General features: G+C 30.9%; 2 protein-coding genes and 1 long non-coding RNA gene across 6 annotated transcripts in view; 2 read left to right on the top strand and 1 right to left on the bottom strand.

The window, feature by feature from the left end:
- LOC106663008 (protein tweety) overlaps window positions 1-17,822 on the top strand; it is a 45,910-nt gene extending 28,088 nt beyond the window's left edge. For 2 of the 4 annotated variants that reach the window (XM_014387486.2, XM_014387503.1), the window contains exons 2-11: window positions 4,182-4,344; window positions 5,066-5,226; window positions 7,639-7,750; window positions 7,811-8,145; window positions 8,215-8,287; window positions 8,353-8,711; window positions 8,977-9,078; window positions 12,218-12,373; window positions 15,473-15,594; window positions 17,573-17,822. In XM_014387486.2, coding sequence (XP_014242972.1) covers window positions 4,219-4,344; window positions 5,066-5,226; window positions 7,639-7,750; window positions 7,811-8,145; window positions 8,215-8,287; window positions 8,353-8,711; window positions 8,977-9,078; window positions 12,218-12,373; window positions 15,473-15,594; window positions 17,573-17,706 — 1,680 coding nt within the window. In that variant the 5' untranslated portion in view covers window positions 4,182-4,218 and the 3' untranslated portion in view covers window positions 17,707-17,822. Of the gene's footprint in view, window positions 1-3,871; window positions 4,115-4,181; window positions 4,345-5,065; window positions 5,227-7,638; window positions 7,751-7,810; window positions 8,146-8,214; window positions 8,288-8,352; window positions 8,712-8,976; window positions 9,079-9,643; window positions 9,938-12,217; window positions 12,374-15,472; window positions 15,595-17,572 lie in introns of those variants that run through there. The other 2 variants (XM_014387494.2, XM_014387513.2) reach the window with 2 other exon arrangements.
- On the top strand, window positions 9,094-11,151 carry LOC106663027. The gene is made up of 2 exons (XM_014387524.2): window positions 9,094-9,248; window positions 10,378-11,151. Exon 2 carries the CDS (start codon window positions 10,457-10,459, stop codon window positions 11,108-11,110), a length of 654 nt encoding a protein of 217 aa, XP_014243010.1. The 5' UTR covers window positions 9,094-9,248; window positions 10,378-10,456; the 3' UTR covers window positions 11,111-11,151.
- On the bottom strand, window positions 12,212-15,466 carry LOC112127357. Its single transcript, XR_002910528.1, has 2 exons — window positions 14,080-15,466; window positions 12,212-12,365 (listed from the first exon to the last, which is right to left on the bottom strand). It is a non-coding gene; the product is annotated as an uncharacterized LOC112127357 (long non-coding RNA).
- Window positions 17,823-19,167: the final 1,345 nt, after the last annotated feature.

Raw genomic sequence — 19,167 nt, forward strand, 5'->3', positions numbered from 1 at the left:
AATACTTTGCCAAATTTTTCTGCTTTGGTCGTTCGCTATGTTTAACGTCTTTATTTTATTTTATTTTTTCAAATTATCTTTTTGTGCTTTTTTATTAAGTTCAAGTTGGTAAACAAATTTTGCCCAGGACAAAAGGTTGAATTACTAGATGAACCCGACCACCAGTCCATATCCCCAAGAGAAAACAAATTTATTTGAACTCGTTTAAGTTTTTTAAGTTTAATATTTATGTGTACATGAGAGGTTCAATTTTAAATTGGCCTCTAAGGAAAATGTAAATTCTAAATATGAATATGCTGTATATGGACTCAAAATAAATTATAATATTATCCTAATATAAAATTGATTTCTTAAAAACGGTCATAAATTATGAATTAGTAGGTGTCTGTAATTTTAGGAATGTCCTAAGTACTTCAGTTTACTTAGAGAGATACCATCCTATATTATTAAAATCCTGAAATTACAGCGGTATAACTATTGCTCAAAAGGGTGTACTTTCATATTTGTGGAGGCCACATGACGCCAGTCGATTTTACATATTTACACCAGTGTTACCGATCGAGTGTATGGTATCGTTCTGGCTCAGCAGATAGGTTTTAATGAGCGAACGTAGTGTATACGGATACAGTCCGATAGCGGACGGGTGAGGGAGATAAGATTAGTAAAAACCATGGAGACGGAAGGCTGAAATTGCTGAGCAAGTTCAGCCATGTATCATGAAGATTTAGTTTAATATACAAATAAACTAATTTAAAAACGTAATTACTGTAGTGTCTTATTTTTCAAATTTCACTGATATGGTATAGTTAGTAATTACTGTACCTCGAAATGTAAAAATAAAGCAATGCTTCAAGGTGGGGTTCGTCTATTGTGTTGTGAGGTAGGAGCATATTAATAATTTAGTTACAGAGTTCTTCCCAGCAAAAGCTTTTAATTAACAACCGTTGCTAACAGTCCAATTCATTAATAAATTATATCCCATTATCTGTTCGTTTATACAAAATTAAAGAGTATGAGTTAAATTTTGGCCTAAACGTTTGTATATTATCAACTCCGTTGTGATGAAATGGAGCACGCACGTATGAAATGATTAATGAATGCTCTTTTAAAATAGTGTTTTCTTCTACTTCACTGTAATGTTGACATTTCTGTTGGCCTACTGTCGATTGTAGCCAAACTCTTCGATTTAAAAGAACTAAAAAAATTATCAGTGTCACTACTACGAAGTACGTAACATAACCATACTTGTGTATGTATTTCAATAATTTCAGGAGAAATTTTATATAATATCCCATTCTATATTTTTCTTTCTTCCACTTTTGATCTGTAAAAAATCAAATTTAATAAAAAACAATATCGTTATTATGTCATAATTATTTGGAGATCGTGAGATGCGGTTTGGTGTGACGTAGTTTTAGAAAATACATTTTCTTTATTGTGCCAACGTTTCGATCTTTATTGAGATCATCTTCAGAGCCTTGTGTTGTCTACTTTTTAACAAAAAAGTTCTCTGATTTATATGTCATAATTTGGATTTCCGTTTTTCGCCAATACTTTTTCCGCTATTGCAACATGGAAATTTTGGTGCGGAGTTCGGCTAACAATTAAAACCGGCTAAAAAGATAGGAGGACAGGATTTTCATTGAAAGTCCTCGAGGGTAGGAAATATAAGGATTTTAAACGGCGCGTCCTGCACGCGTTTATTATAATTAAACGGACTTAAAAGCGATCCTTTTCAAATACCTCTCTGAGATTCAATTTCGGTTTTGACGTGCATTAACAAATAGCGTTTTGTGCCCCTTATCAGAGATCGTGTCCTTTGACGAGAAGACAATAGCGTAAGCAGCGGAGCTTTTCCCCTTTTACACCGCGGAGAAAACAATGCACCACCCGGTGCTGTGCACTCTGGACCGTCCTACAAATACTAGTGTCGTCAGAAAGTCTTTCTTTCGTCAGGACTATTAATATTATTATTATCAGCACTAATAAATTTGCAGTAAAACCTTGAGTGTTTTCTGTTTGATCCTAAACACATCTGTTAAATTGTCCAGTTTAATGTTTCTTATGTAGTTCCAATTTAGTGTATTAGCAAAGAATAAAATAAATAGCATTATAGAAAAAAACCCTAATATTTTGTTGTTTATTAGAAACTATATCTCTATATTTTTATATTTATATTAATTACAACTCAGTTATTTCAATGTTAATCAAATTAACGAGCCGAGTTTTAATAAAAAAGATTTAATAATGATGGTTTGAAAGAAAAATCATCAAAACGCCGGAAAACCATTTAGTGATAGAATAAATTTAACTAACAATTTATTCTATCACTTAATGCTTTTCTGGTGTTTATGGTGAATTCTTTCTAACTATCATAATTCACCATAAGAAAAAGTCATTTTTCACTAGAAGGCAAAAGTTCATAAGAAAATACTCCAAAATACTGGAAAATCATTTTGTGATAGATTAAAATTTAACTAACAATTTATTCTATCACTTAATGATTTTCTGGTGTTTATGGTGAATTCTTTCTAACTATCATAATTCACCATAAGAAAAAATCATTTTTCACTAGAAGGCAAAAGTTCATAAGAAAATTCTCCAAAATACTGGAAAATCATTTAGTGATAGATTAAAATTTAACTAACAATTTATTCTATCACCAAATGATTTTTTAGTGTTTATGGTGAATTTTCTTTAAAACCATCATAATTCACCATAAGAAAAATTCATGTTTAACAAAAAGGAAAAGCTTGACAAGAAAATTCTCCAAAACACCAGAAAATCATTTAGTGATAGATTAAAATTTAACTTTTTAACTTTTCGAGGTTGTGTATTTTCTTCCAAAACCATCATATTTCACCATAAAAAAATTCATTTTTCACAAGAAGGCAAAGGCTCATGACAATATTCTCCAAAACACTGGAAAATCATTTGGTGATAGATTAAAATTTAATTAACAATTCTTCTATCACTTAATGATTTTCTGGTGTTTATGGTGAATTTTCTTTAAAACCATCATAATTCACCTTTTAACAAATTCATTTTTCACTAGAAGGCAAAAGTTCTTAAGAAAATTCTCCAAAATATCAGAAAACCATTTAGTGATAAATAAATTTAACTAACACTTTATTTTATCAATTTATCATTATTTATATTATTATCATTATTTATTATTATTTATTTATTTTTTATCAATTTATTTTATCACCATTAAACAAATTCATTTTTCACTAGAAGGCAAAAGTTCTTAAGAAAATTCTCCAAAATATCAGAAAACCATTTAGTGATAAATAAATTTAACTAACAATTTATTTTATCAACTATTTAGTGATAAATAAATTAAAATAACAATTTCCTCTATTATTAAATTTTTTTTGGGTGTTTGTGGTGAATTTTCTTTCAAACCATCAAAATTCACCATAAGAAAAATTCATTTTTCACAAGAAGGTATTCGTAAGAAAATTCTACAAAACACCAGATAACAAGTTAGTGATGATTAAAATTTAACTAACAATTTATTGTATCACTAAATGATTTTCTGGTGTTTTTGATTAATTATCTTTCAAACCATCATAATTCACCATAAGAATCTCTAATTTGGTTTACATTAAAATAAGTATGTACATTGTTATTAATATAACGATAAAAATACATACATATTGTTTGAAATAATCGACAAAATATGAGTGTCTGGTTTTTGTTCTTCTTTTTCTTTGAGTATATATACAACAGAGAAAGAGTTGTATAAACTTGCAGTTAAAGGGATTTCTGAAAGGATTTGTGTTTATAAAGAACAAACGATGATGTAAGACAATAAACATTCGTTTATTTTGGAATTATAGAAAGAATTAACTTGTTTTCCGTTGCTGATCTTTTATAAAGTAATATCAACTATCAAGATATGATGTGTCGTGTGTATTTGAATGATTTAATGAAATCCTGCTAAACAACCAGTAAATAGGCCATTTCTGCAAAATGCCGGTTTTTTAAACAAAATTGCATTTTAACAGTATTAATTTTACACTTATAAGAAACCGGTACCTGGTTCGCAAGTTAGACATTTTCAATCTTGAAATCTGAGATTACATTTCTCCTCCACGGTTTTCTTTTGGTGAATTGATTTCCTTTTAGAATTATATAACATATGAAAAATCTAAAAACTATTTTTTTTGTTCCAGGGTATGATGTAGCGGAGGGTTGGGGGTCTGCTAGATCATGCATCCACCAACCAACTATAATTCTCCACCTTTGGCCAAGTTTTTCCATGCTCTCCCTCATATTAACATTTCACTGCATCTTGTAAATTCTACATTTGCCCCGGACAGCGATGTCTACTTGGAGGTGCGTGTATTATTTCATCTATCACCCAAAAAATGGATCAAATTGTACCCAATTGAAACAGTAGTTTTTATTGATGAATAAGAGTAAATTATTCCAATTAATTAAATTATTACAATTATATTAAACTGATATATGGAGAGGATAATACCAAGTTTGGTCAAAAAGATGAATTTATTCAGCTTTTTGGGTTAAGAACCATATGCTTAGTTACAATTAACCGTTAATCTATTTTAGTTAGAGAAAATATGACAGCTGCAATGAAATCCCTAACTTCCTTTCTAAACCCCCTTCTTCGTTGCAGTACAAAAGAGAGCTGCTTCATCTTCAAGTATGTAAGCCATAGAGGGGAGGATTTTCAATCCTGCAAGTAGTTGTTTAAGTCATTATTAAGTATTTTTAAATTTTTTACCCAATATTTGTTTTTTAAAGGTTTTTAATATTAACACTATTTTTATTATATATTTTTTTTTATTATGCCTCTCTTAATTGTGTTCTGGATAATCATCTTTAATCTTAAATAAAACTAAATCATAGTTTGTTTTTGTTAAGGAGAATGTGTTGAATTAAAAGATCCAGTTGAAAGGTAAAGCAGGATGTGATGATTTAAATATAATGAAATTAATAACGATGTCAATTGGGCTTCCCTGTTGTTCATGGGGCTCATCATACAGCTGTCTTGCTAAACTGAAACATTTATAAAACTACCGACATTTGTTTTCAGTCACTCGGAATCCTTGGCTCTATACCAGCCCTTTGGCTTATTTTCACCCTGCTCCTCCTCCTGCTGTACCTCTGTACGAGATGCTGCGACCGGAAGCCAAGGCCGAAACACAGTATTGTCATCCTCAAATGGACACTGTCCTTCTTCACGATGTTCTGCTGGTGAGTTCATAAAAACAACCATTCGAGGGATAATTTGTATTTTGTTTATTTAACCCCTTTCTCTGCCACATATTGTCAACATATGATTCACATTTGTATTATTATTTTACTTGAGGCATCCTACCCACTTCCCCATCCTCTATCCAGTGCTACCATGCCTACAGGTACTTTAGAGTAGGATCCTCTCACTCTCCTTTTGGCAAGAGGGGGACTTGGGCTTCCCTCAGGGTAGCATCCTTAATCTGTTACAGGTATAGTTTGTACTGCTAACACCATCGGTACACCACTAACATTACATAATCTGATGATGCTGTCCATTCTATTCTCCAACTCTAAACACGTTATAGCTCACTGAACCCTCCAGACACACCTAAATCCCTTGAACGAGTTTCAAAAAATGGTGAATTAAACTAAAAACCACAAAATCCTAAAACATCAACTTTACCAAGGGGGCTGCAATAGTTTAGTTTATACTCACTGTAAGGTAAAGGTTTTGGGTTCAAATCCAGTGGCCTTGCCCTCGAACCCGACATATTTACAAATGTGTTTAAAAAAAGAAAATGCTGAAAATATCTGCTTCCTTGGAACTGCATTTAGGCAGGCGATAGATCTGAAACCCAATACATAACTTAAAAGGACATAAATTGATGATACTGATTATTTAAAAAATAAAACTCCTTCACCTTTATTTTGGTTGTTGAATTTTTTGTTTTATTTTTTATTACCTAAAGGTATTTCGGGATCAATGCTGGTACTGCTTTTCGTGGCTTTTAACTCAGAAAATTTTTATAGGCAATAAAAAGTAAAACGAAAAAAGAGGTGAAGTTCAATAAATGATTGCTTAAAAGACTACTGGACAACAGATCTAAACTCTCCCTTGACAACAAATGCTTGTATATGTACAATTCAATGCTGAAGCCAATATGGGGGCACAAAGGTTCAGAACGGGTTCAACCAAACCTTCCTATCTCTGCAAAATCCAGACCCTATCCTTGCATCGGTTGTCAATGCCCCATTATATGTTTCTAACTATGCCATCCATAATGATTTAAATGATATAAAAGAAGTTGCAAGATCTAACTACAAAAAATTTCACTCAAATCTACAATCTTATTCTAATTTTCACATACAACTTTCCTTCACATCTCTTCACATTAATCCTCCTCAATGTCTAAGCCTGCTTTCGGACAGTGCTAATAGTGAGAATGATTTTAATTAATCAATGATTTACGAGTATTGTGACTGGATAGCTTCGCCTCTTATTTTATTGTTGTTATTTCTGTGTAATCTATGTAACATATTGTGTTTCATGTACATTGTTGTTCAGCAGTAATAAAACGTATAATATCTATAAAAAAAAACTTGAAATCAGTAGCAAAATAACCCACAACAATCATTTATTTATATTTTATCAAATATCTCAACATCCTGTTTTGTATTTATATGTACAAGCTTTTTTTACTAATTGAAATAAAACCTTTTGGTCTTGAATCAATTCTTGAATAAAGATGTAGACATGATAGAAACTTTGTGAATACTTTTCTAAAAAGTTGATGGCTGCAACAGTGGATACAATGACAAGGCTACTCATTAATGTAACGGTCTTGGAATTTGGGGCTGCAGAGATTCGAACATTGAACCCAAATAAAAAATCAATAAAGTATCCAATAAATTGTTAGGTAGGAATTATTTTATAACATGCTTTTTATTTCCATAATTGATGTGACACTTTTTTTAAAATTGATGATCGTGCTCAACTCATTCGAATCCTGCTCATCTCTATCTGCCTAAAAACAAAACATCATTTTTCTCAAAATTCTTTTATTATTACTGCCTGTAAAAATTATAACAAATTGTTCGTAGAATGATTTCGAAAATGCAAAATCGCCATCTTTTTTCAAAAATCTTCTGTTTAAAATAGCTTCAAAAAGAATCACTACTCTTTCTTTTTCTGTTGATTCTCAGAAGAAATGTTTTGCTTCTTTGTCTAACTTTAAGTTTAGATTTTCACCATGTTCACTAATATTCTTTTCTTTTCCTTAGTTCTTTTTTTAAATTTCTATTTATCTACTTATTTTCTATATATTTATCAATAAATTGATATTGCATACTACTTAGACCTGATTTTATTTTTTAAAATTAATTTTAGTTTATTATTAGTATTTAATTTTCTTAAAAATTTCATGCATAATTTTAAATGAAAAACTTTATTGTAAAAAATATTTTTAAAATTATATTATTTCTATTAGGGGAGAATATCTCCCAGAACATAATAAACTAGTTTTCTTTCTTAACATTTTACATGAGTAACAAAACCCTTCATTGTGTCATTTTTGTTATGATAGTCTTTTGAATGATTTTCAACAAGAAAATTATCAAAATATTTACATGTTTGTTGATTATTTTCCATAGTGGGGCCGTAGGAGTAGGGCTTTACGGAAATGATGATGTTCACAATGGGATGCTTGAGCTGCTCACTGCAGGCCGAGCCATGCACGAAACGATTAGCAGTGTTAAAAATCAAGTAAGGAGATTTGTATAGGTGCTGACACATGGCAAACCGATTTATCACTTATGATTTTAGACATTGGCTATTGATTCGACCCTCACTCTAAAAGTGAAGCGTCTCCTTACCCAGTTAGGAGACGTTTTTGATGAGCCCGTGAGCAACCAAACAGCCCGGGCCGTGCTCTTGAGGGTGTTAGAAGAGATGACATCAAACACTAGCGTAGCACTGGCAAGCCTTCAAGACATTTCTAGACCCCTAAACCCAGTAACGTTGGCACCTGCATTAGATACCTTACAAAAAGCTGAAGATATCAGGTGGCCTGTTACGATGGTTGTTTTAAGCATATTACTAGTCTTTTGTGTCATACTTTTATTTGGAGTCGCTAGGCACTCACGATGTGCTCTCATCACGTACGTGTTTATTTTTCTTTCTTATTTTTCAACGGAATTTGTGAAATGACATTTTTTTTTATATTTTAGATTTTCTGTATTTGGTTTGTTCGCTGTTATATTTTCATGGCTGATGGCATCCTTGTATTTAACAGCATCTGTTGTAAGTATTAAAAAAGATTACTTTTTTTGGAAAATTAATTTAATTTCAATAATATAATTTTGAAGGCGCTTGGAGATTTATGTGAAACCCCTATGGTGCTAATTAAGCTGGAAGCACCAGCACCCTTACACCATGACTATCTAAACTATTATATGACTTGTGAGCATGGAGATCAAAACCCGTTTTGGGTAATTCTGCTAAAAGCGTCAAAGGCAATAAGCAATGTCACGGATGGTGTAAATTCTATGACTCGAATTGCTAGGCAGCTGTATAAACCTCACCAGCTACACCCCAAGCTGGATATGCTTGCAAAGGAGATAAAACTAGCGTCAAACCTAATCAACAGTCTTACAACAAAACTGGATTGCACCCAAATTCACAACCAATATATGGCTGGGCTCCATGCAGTTTGTGAAATGGCTCTGTGAGTTTTACATTTTTTTACTTGCCCATAATCTACTTCTTTTATGAATGTACAGTGTCAATTTTAAAATTATTTTAATTTTATTTCTTTCAACACTGAGAGATAAAATGCAACACATGTTACTGTTGTTTTTTGTTTTCATATTTACATTGGAAAGTGCTTTTTTGTCAAATCAATTTGACTCAGATCAAAATGAAAAAGTTTTTTATCCTCTCTACATCCGTTGATGCAGACTGATGTTGACTAAAAAAATAACGGTTTACAGATTTGGATTGACTTTTATGTTGGCTGCAAGTGTTGGAGCGGGATTTCTCTTTGCTATCCTTGTGTGGTTGGACTCGCACACGTGGATATATATTAGAAAAAAGTAAGTTACTACTGTTTATTATATCTAGTAATAAAATGAATTTGTTACCATGGTGTTCACTCAGTAAACACATGAAACACTCTGAGAACAAAAAATGAACAAAATCAAAACATTTTGAAGAATACTACAGATTTACAAGCAAAATGGACCTGTCCAGAGTTGTGACAAGTGTAATTATTTTTTTCTACTAGTTTTCTTGCACATACAGTATTCAGTTTTCTTTCTTTCTGCATGATATCTTTTACATTAGCATGTGACGGTGAAGAGCTTAATTATAGATTATTCTAAATGCTTTGGTGCTTTGGAATGGTCGTAGGTCATTGCAGCATACTTTTTATTGCTTTTTATATTTAAATTTTTTAATTCTAAATCTGTACGTATGTATATTAAAAAAGTGTATTTAGTGCTATTAAAAAGTTGCAAAGTAAGTGAAAATGGCAATAAATTGTCCGTGAGCATTGCAAAATTAATTGTTATAAACAATTAAAACAAATATACATACTAGATTTTTGTGTTTGAAAATTATTTCTCGATTGCTTAGACATTTTTTTATCTAAATTTACAGGCGCTACTCAAAGTCCAGGTTAGTAGTTTCAATTGATGCCACTAAACCCCAAAAGTTCAAGTTTCCAACACCTAAAAAACGGCTGTGGTTTTAGAAGCACTAATTTTACTTGCATGGCTTATAGTGAAAACTTGTGCAAGTTATAACATCTTACTGGCACTAATAAGCTGCCTCTAACAAATAGATGTATTAATATTGTTAAATGCAATGTATATTAGCTTTATTGTTATAGAATTGCCTTTTAGTTTTACTTTTTATATTCAATTTTCTAATTAAAATTAGTTTTCTACATTATTGGCTTTCTTTTCTCCCGGTCACCTTATCGGGCTTTCTTTTGAGTATCTAAGGTAAGCAAAATTTCAATATTTTATATATGTATGTTTAAAAATTTCTGTTTAATACATTTGAATTCTCATTCTCTATTAGTCGATTGTGTAATAAAACACATAACTCTGGTGAAATTGATTAATTCTCACCTTGATTATTTACCCTGGCTACACTGAGCGGCCTACTTTTTCACCGCGGAAAATTTTTGTACTGCGATATATTTTGGCAATTCCGACAATAGGCAGACCACGATGATTAGATTGATGCAAGCTAAGCATAAATGTTCACCACTCTAGATCATTCTAATCACCAAAATAAGTGTTTGAGTTTTTTTTCTACCTCTATCAATAAGCAAACCAGTTGTATAGTTCAAAATGTTTATTTACTAATTGGAAATTGTCTTTCAGTGATGCTTGTTCTATAACCTGACAAGTGCAGTTTTCATGAACATGAAAAATTTATTTCATTCCTAAATCTTTCTAATTTATGGAAAATCCTGAAATAAGCCAAATGGAGGATATCCGGGTATTACGAAGATCCGAATCCACCCTAAGTCTTGGAGTAAGTAAAGTACTAAGCACAGAAAACTGGAGAATGGTACGCGGCTTGGAACCAGTAGTACTTCGTGCTGAATCTGACATGTCAAAGGAATCGCTTATCATTTGCGATGAAGAGTCAAAAGGGAATAAGGCGGAGACCGACCTTCTCACGTTCAGCAAAATGAATCTTTTTCACGTAAACGACTCTTTCGCCCACATAAAACTGTCCGAAATGAGACGCTTCAACAAAATGAGGAAGAAGAAAAAGAGCTACTTTCAAGGTTCAAAACAGGTTGAAATGAATGTCGAAGATGACGAAGAAATGGAAGATTTTATACATAAAGATTTTGAGTCCACCACAGTCATATTCGACGGCTTGTCAGATGCTGAGAGCACCAGCAGTGAAATAAATGAATGCTTTAAACCTGTTGTGAAAGGAAAGCAAATCGGTTCAGAAATAATAAAAACTAGTTCTGATTGTAAAGCAGCGATAGATAAAAAAATAGTGCAAATTCATTTCTCCCTGGTTTCATGGATTATTCAGTTATTTCAGTTGTTTATTTCATTTATAACAAAAACATTCTCATCGAGAGAACTATGAATTCACATTTAAATACAAGAACATTTTAATCTATTTCACAAGTTGTTTATTTACTATTGATAGAAAAGCAATACTAATTGATTTTATTAAAGAAATAATACAGTATATTTAATTAATATAAGATAACTGCTGGTAAAATATTATACTTGCGAATATGCATTTCAAAAAGGTAAGGATTATTCATCACTCAAAGACGATCTTCAATAGAAGTCTATGTTGGTTACTCATCATAACATGTGCCAACACTTACGCAAAAAAGAAAAAAAAAGAACTTATTTTTTGGAATAAAATTACTGAATTTACATTGTCTTGGGTTATTACTTCATTATTACATTATAGTACAGATCTTATTAAAATATTGCCCTCAGAAAAAAGACAGTTATCAGGTCTGTCATAAAGCAACACATAGTGAAACACTAGTTAAGAATTTCTCCACATTGTGTACTTAAAAAAGTTCCATTAATTTGAAAAAAAAGTTTCAAAATTTGAATAGGCTGTTGGTTTTAAGAAGGTTATTATACATATTGTAGTATATATACATTATAAATCTGGGCTTTTTTCAAAAACACCAGCACCCTGAGGGTTTATATGACCTCTGTTGTTGCAAAAAAAAAAAAAATAAAATAAATAAATAAATAAATATATTAAGATGCAGAGTGTGGGGGTTTAGGGAACAAAAAACCATCAGGTTACAACAAAGAAAAATCCAATATATATTAGGGTCTTATGGTCTTATGATTTACATATTAGGGGGGGGGGATTCCATGTAGGTTTATATTATTTTTGGGGGAGGGGAATAGGCCTAAAATTCCAATTTTCTATGGTGGGAATCGAACCAATACCCATGGTGGTACGCTGAGAGTCTACTACTAACATCTTGACTAACGCAGTCACCACCAAGTAACAAAAAATCACTCATTTTTGAGAGAGAAAAAATTAATTTTTAATAAATAGATTCAAATGGCAGGCAACTTAGTCATTGCTAATATATTTGTGTTTATTACAACTTTTTCTATCAAATATTAATCAAATAACTATCAAATATTAATTTTTAAGTGTTTTTTGAATATGTCAATGTTAAAACAATAATAACTGTGTCTGTTTCAGGAGAGAATATTTACAGGTGGATGAACAGGATCCGTTCTTACCACCTACAGCAGCTTCACAGGCAATTGCAGCACGGACGCTCCATGGCCAAGGGTCGTATGGCACCCCTTTTCCATTCTCGCACACGCATGCTCAAACTCCGCCTTACCTAAACACGTAGTTATCAGTTTATTTGTCTTCACTCTCACTTTGATGAGGGTTACTTAAAAAAATCAATATTAGTTAAATAATATTTTTATTATTATTATTTAAAAAAATATTTTTAGGTTTTGTTTCTTAAAAATACTACTTTCATAATTTTTACGTACAAATTGACTGAATATAAAAATAATAGGCGGATGATGAGTTGGGTGTGATTTCCTTGTTCTACTTATTTTTTGAACTATAAAATTTTGGTTTTAATCAACATCAATCATTTTTACAATTGACTTTTTATATTTTTAATTTTTTTTTTGTACAAAGCCCTGGAGCCTTTTTTTGCTTGCGTGAATTTCAGTTGCAAACATTTTACAACCGTTTTTATGTTGTCTTCTGCTGGAGGTGTTGAATGTTTTTTATTTTATTTGTCTGTAATGCATTGTGAATTGCATTAGCACGCCAATCCAATACATTTTTAGTTTAATCTATTTATTGTGATCAACAAAAAGTTGAAAATAATTGTAAATGAACTAAAAATTGTATGTTAACAATGTTTGGCATGAAAAAAGCCTTTGCATGGTAGGCCATTGTAATTGGTTCCTAGCATACTAATAAGCATTTTAAATTTTTTATTCTTTGTCAATACACAACTTATATAAATAGATAATCAATATTTGTTGTACTTTTATTTTCCTAGTTGTTTACTGCACAAATTGTTCATAATTTTAAAATTCCTGCCTTATTTGCTTTTACGCACTGCACTGCTCCATAAATGATGTTGGGAAATGCACGTTACAATTCTTTAAATAAGATCATTGTCTAGATGCTAAAAACACGATTGCAACAACATATTTTGGGGATATTATATTATTATTATACATGCATAAATTGTAATAAAGAATTGATTTATTTTTTTGTGTGCAAAGTATGGTCGAGTTGAAAAAACTAGTGTCACGAGCGGGCCCGAACCCATGATCTTCGGATCAGTACCTCGGCACTTCTGAAGTTACGAGAGCTCAAGTAATAAAAGTGCCGAGGTACTGTTCTGGAGGTCATGGGTCCCGCTAGTTTTTTCACTTCAACCATACTTTGCATAACGAATAAAATAATAATGTATAATAAATCAATGAAAGTAAATACTTTGGTTAATAGGACACAAACTAAAACATATATAGATTAATACAATAAAGAATATTTCCAACCGAACCTGTGTCACTTTCTGTTTTGTAAGGTTGTAACAAATACCTTTTTTGATCATGATTAATAATAGTAATATCAATCCATATATGTATTTAATAGTAATAACTGATGGTATTTATTATTGAAATTAATTATACTTTTAATCTAAGGTCTTTGTTGAGATGAAACAGCTAGTGTCACTAGCAGGATTCGAACACACGACTTTCGGCTGGTAAGTTGAGATGAGTTGGTGTCCGATGGGTTGAAGTCACGATAGCTCAGCAGCGACATATTGACCCGAAGGTCGTGGGTTCGAATTTGTGACACTAGTTTTTTCATCTCAACCTTAGATTAGATTAAAAGTACAATTAATTTCACTAATTAATAATAGTAAAGTTTACACACACATTTTTACAAGTGTGAACAATTCACAATACACTTCACATTAATAAATCTCTTTTAATAAAATGAGATGAAAATTCAATAGACGTTAAACCGTTTATAATTAAACAGAAATCTCTTGCTAAATAAAATTAGTCGCTTACGTTATTGTAAATTGATATTATTAATGTCTCATTGCGAATCCTCATTAAATGTGCATGCTGTAAAAAGTGTTAGCTAAATGATAAGGCTTTCTGTTGTTTGGTCAGTTTGTAATCTAACAGGAAATATCATGTCAAATTTGCTTGATAGGATTGGAATGAGAATTTAAAAAAATAAATTATGATTTATCGTTTTATGTAATTCACATAGATACTAGCCTATTTAAGTTTAATTTTTAATTTGCAAGGCTAAAAAGTTCCAATTAAGGATTAATACTTTATTAAAATGTAAAATTATAAGTAAATAAAAATCGCCATGGAAAAAAAACCAAAAAAAAACCACAGTATCAAAATAACAAAATGCTTGTTAAGCAAAAATGCATCTGATCCTTAACTGTGACCTTAATTATTGCATGATAAGCTGGTAAAAAGTTTTTGCTGATCATAGATTTAAGTTCTTGAACTCCTGGGATTTCCTACATCAACAAGATGTATTGTCAATTTAGAAATTACAATTAATAACAAAAAGTGAAACGTTATATTAGTGTAAAAAAAACTTTATGAATAATTTTACGCAATCACTTCTTGTTCTATATCGCCTTTTACAAATTTAAAGGGATGTTTTGAAGTGAATGTTGAAATTATTCAGATTTTACTGGTACTAATGATCTAACACAAGCTTATATAAAATGACACTTTAATTAACATTATATTATGTTCAACTAACGGCATTTGCTCCTCTCTGAGATGATATGAAACAGATTGACAACTAAACCTGGGAGAGAGTAGATGGATCCAATTAAAGATAAAGTAAAGTGCTGATTAGTTCAACATGCTTTCACCGACACTTAGACCATAAAAATTTAAACATTATAACAGAAGTTACGCTTTACTAGAATAGTAATTAATTAATACATCCTCTGTAATTAATTTATTTGATTTGAGCAATGTCAACAACAGCAGCTTTTCATCTGCTCACATTGTATTATATTCACATTAGTGTTGCAATTGAAATTCACTTAGAACAATTTCCTTGATTTATTTATAAAAAGTGGAACAAGAGTATATAACATCCAGTCCAACACCTATTTTTCATTAAAATGTCCCTTTAAAAAAAAAAATTAAAACACAAGTAATTTTGCAAATACCTAACTCAAATTGTTTACATTCTACAATAATTATTTTACTTTAAGCTGTGTTTAATCTTAGGTATTTTGTTGGGAGATGTTAATTGCATTACTGTCGCTGATTAGATTAGATATATATTTGGATTCATTTGAATTTAAGCACGAGATATAAAAAAAGAAATTATTTGTTAGAATTTGAAAGTGAAATAGTTGTATTTGTTGTAATCTGGACCGAACGATACGATTCTATTGTGTGTATCTGGTTACAGGGGCCTGCATGGAGCAGGACCTGGGGGTATCTGTGATAGGAGCGGAGTTAGCCAGTACGCGACTCTAAATAGAAAATTTAGGACTCTTGAACATCCTTCAGCATCAAGGAGGGGTGACATTGGTAAGCCTTAATAAATAAACGGTATTAAATCGTTAAATTAAGGTATTTACATAAAAATAAAATCAATGTGGAAGTGAAAGTACCAATTTTTTAGTGGCATTATTTATTTTATTGTTGTGATTTAATTTAAGGCTATTACTTTTAAGTATTAGTTAATAGTTAAATATTTAACTTGTTTGTTTTTATTATTTTTATAGTTTTCCTTTCTCTTTTTATCCCTTTCTCCAGTACATTCTGGTGAAATGGAGTTTATTTTGCATGCTCCTTAAAACTTATACATGCGTGTAATGAAGTTACAGGAACTAATAACTCTAATTATTATTTATTACAAAGATAGCATTTTACATAGCAATTAAATAAATAAAATATGATTGCTTTTATTAAGTTATACATTTAAAATCATTTTATTTACTTAATTATATCTCAATATTTATTGCATTAACATTTTTTTATTTTCTTTTTGATATAATCAGCCTTTTTGACTGGCCATCTTCCAAATTTTATGAGAACTCTTTTATTGAGATACTCCTTGGTCTTTGGAACATTGGACAAGCAAATATAACATTATCTCAAGTTTGATGGACTTGTAGACTGCATTTACATGTTGGATCATCTGCGATATTAAATCTAAGGAGAGAGAATTTTATTTCAGAAACTGGGTCATCTTGTAGCTTTGCTGGAGGTCAATTAAGTGAAATATGTTAGGAAAAAATGCTTTCGATGCTTCCGCTGAGGGATATGTATGTTACAGATCAACCGATAATGAAAGGTAAACATAGGTTTAATTGGGAAAGTAGGAACCAAGGCTTTGCCGCTAAAGTGCAAATAGTTTCCAATGCTTCTATCTTTAACTGGCTAAGGCTGGGTTTAACCAATGCTAGACAGTTAAAGCTACAAGTTATGTTAAACGTTTTGGAATTGTTCATAGAAATTTGAACTGAACACATTTTCGATCTTAATTTTTTAGATTTCTTCAACACATTACAAAACAAATATGCACAGACGAGAGAAGATGCAATACTAACTACAAGAGATGGAACCGTTAGAAACTCTAAGGGTTTTAACTTATAGAATTGATTGGACACCGGTTTTAGCCGGTTAAAAGTGGTACTGTTGGAAAGTTTTCAGGGTTTTCAACCGACTAGGTTTGGTCAGACCCGGTTTAGCAAATTAAAGGTGGTAGCATCAGAAACTCTTTGGGCTTCAAAAAACTAGGATAGAAGGAAACTCTTCAGGCTTCAACCGAAATGGATTAAGTAGACCCTGTTATAGCCGGTTAAATGTTGTAGTATTAGAAACTCTTCAGGCTTTAACCGACTAGGATTGATTGGACCTTGGATTTAGCCGGTTAAAGATGGTACCATTAAAAACTCTTCAGGCTTTAACCGACTAGGATTGATTGGACCTCGGTTTTGGCCGGTTAAAGGCGGTAGCATTAGAAAATCTTCAGGCTTTAACCGACTAGGATTGATTGGACCTTGGTTTTAGCCGGTTAAAGGTGGTACCATTAGAAACTCTTCAGGCTTTAACCGACTAGGATTGATTGGACCTCGGTTTTAGCCGGTCAAAGGTGGTACCATTAGAAACTCTTCAGGCTTTAACCGAATAGGATTGATTGGACTTCAATCGATTTTAGTCGGTTAAAGGTGGTACCATTAGAAACTCTTAGGGTTTTAGCTGCAAAGCCTTGGAAAACTCCACTTTAACTATTTAAACCTAGATTTACCTTTCATTTTTGCTTTATTTGTAATATATTCATATTGTAATCTTTGAGTTTACTGTTTTTGCATGATTCTATGACAACATCTCTCTCAAGGTCTCGCAAGGTCATTTTGAAATGTAACAAAATAATTAAAGTGATAATAATTAGTTAATAAAAGAAGTAATTTTTTCCCTTTACAAAACACAGGTTTGAATGTAATTGAGGAGAAAAATGTTGCTATTAAAAACTGTTGTTTTATACTTGAATTCATTTCAGGCATGACAGGCAGAAGGAGTGAGGCAGGAAACTCGTACACACTTGGAAGCAGGAAATCTCGGTCTGATGGTCCGGGACAATACAATACGCTTTCAAAAAAATGCAAGACACTCGAATCATCAGATTTTTACTGAAAAGAGCCGGTCGAGCGTGAGAAATCGGTCTACGCCATCACCGACCTCTAAGCCCGACCGTAACTCAGTTCCCAGTTTTATATTGTTTTATAATTAAATATTTGTTGATATTTTGATATCGGTTTGTGTACAGCTTTTATTTATTTTATGAGTGTAAGGAGAACATTTTTTGTCGTTCAACTTGTAAATATTTTTAATGATTTTTGTATCATTCTTTTTAATAGTGATTTATAGGAATAGTTTCTCCTTGCATATCAAAGATTTGAAATTAAATTTTATAGTGACATTATAAATACATTAGACTTTTTACAAACAACACTAATTTTCTACTTACACTATGCTGTTAAACAAATATTATTTTTATATTTACTTCATATATTCCTAATTTTTGTATAGAAAATTGTATAGACATGTGATTCTGAGGAACTGACAACTCGACGGCTGGGTTAAAACATTAATATTTCGTATGGTTGTTATTCTGACACAAAGATAATAAATGTAATTATACATTTTGAAATTTGACTGACAGCTTGGTTTAGATTACTGGAACATTGAATATAGAAAGATATAAAAACAAAATCAAAGATTTGAAAGAATATAAGGGAGATTTCAATTTAACAAAGTGGATATTAGTTGTAAAAGTTATCTCATTTGACAATTATTTTTCATAGTAGAAAAACAGCTGTCTAAAGAAAAATTGCATAAAATGTCCAACTTCTGCAGGAAAAAATAAAAGGAAAGAAAATTGTGCCACAATTAAAATGTTTGAACCTCACCTCTATCTTATCAAGATTGTTTTTGTTGTGCTTCATCAATTTTATTTTTAAATTAATCATGACAAAGATTCGATCTTGAATTTAAAATAAGCTATATCTAGTCTTTTTAAAAATAAATAATTGGCCTATGACTGCATCGAAACAAGAAAAATAAAAATATAAAAGTAAAGGCCTTTAATGATGCCAACAATATAAATTGTTATGGTGCAAAATTAAATGTAAATAGTAGTGGAGTTTTTCATAGTCCATCATAATGAAAAATCATAATTATTGTGTTATACATTTTTAAGTATTTGATAATTAAATGTGTAAATATACTGTTTGAATAAGGTATTATACAAATAATAATAATAAAACACATTTCAAAAATTATTTTTACAAGTTAATTAATAATGAAATCATTTGAGAGATTTTAACTTTTGTTTAATATGTTAAACACATAATATCTATGTACACAAATTATTATATTAATTCACTGTTTTTTATTGCGTTTGTAAATAGATGTGAAAAATTCTTCTAGACGTAGATACTTTTGGTAAGGTAATTTGTTTTTAAATATAATTTTGTACCAAATATTAGTTGTGATTAATTTCTATACATTCTATTTCATGAATAAAACAAAAAGTAAACATAAAAAAATAAAAAATAGATGTTTGACTGTCAATTGTAAATTTTATATTTTATT

The sequence above is a fragment of the Cimex lectularius genome, unplaced genomic scaffold (genome assembly GCF_000648675.2).
Source record: "Cimex lectularius strain Harlan isolate CLEC.00 unplaced genomic scaffold, Clec_2.1 scaffold170, whole genome shotgun sequence".
In the NCBI taxonomy this organism is placed as follows: Eukaryota; Metazoa; Arthropoda; class Insecta; order Hemiptera; family Cimicidae; genus Cimex; species Cimex lectularius.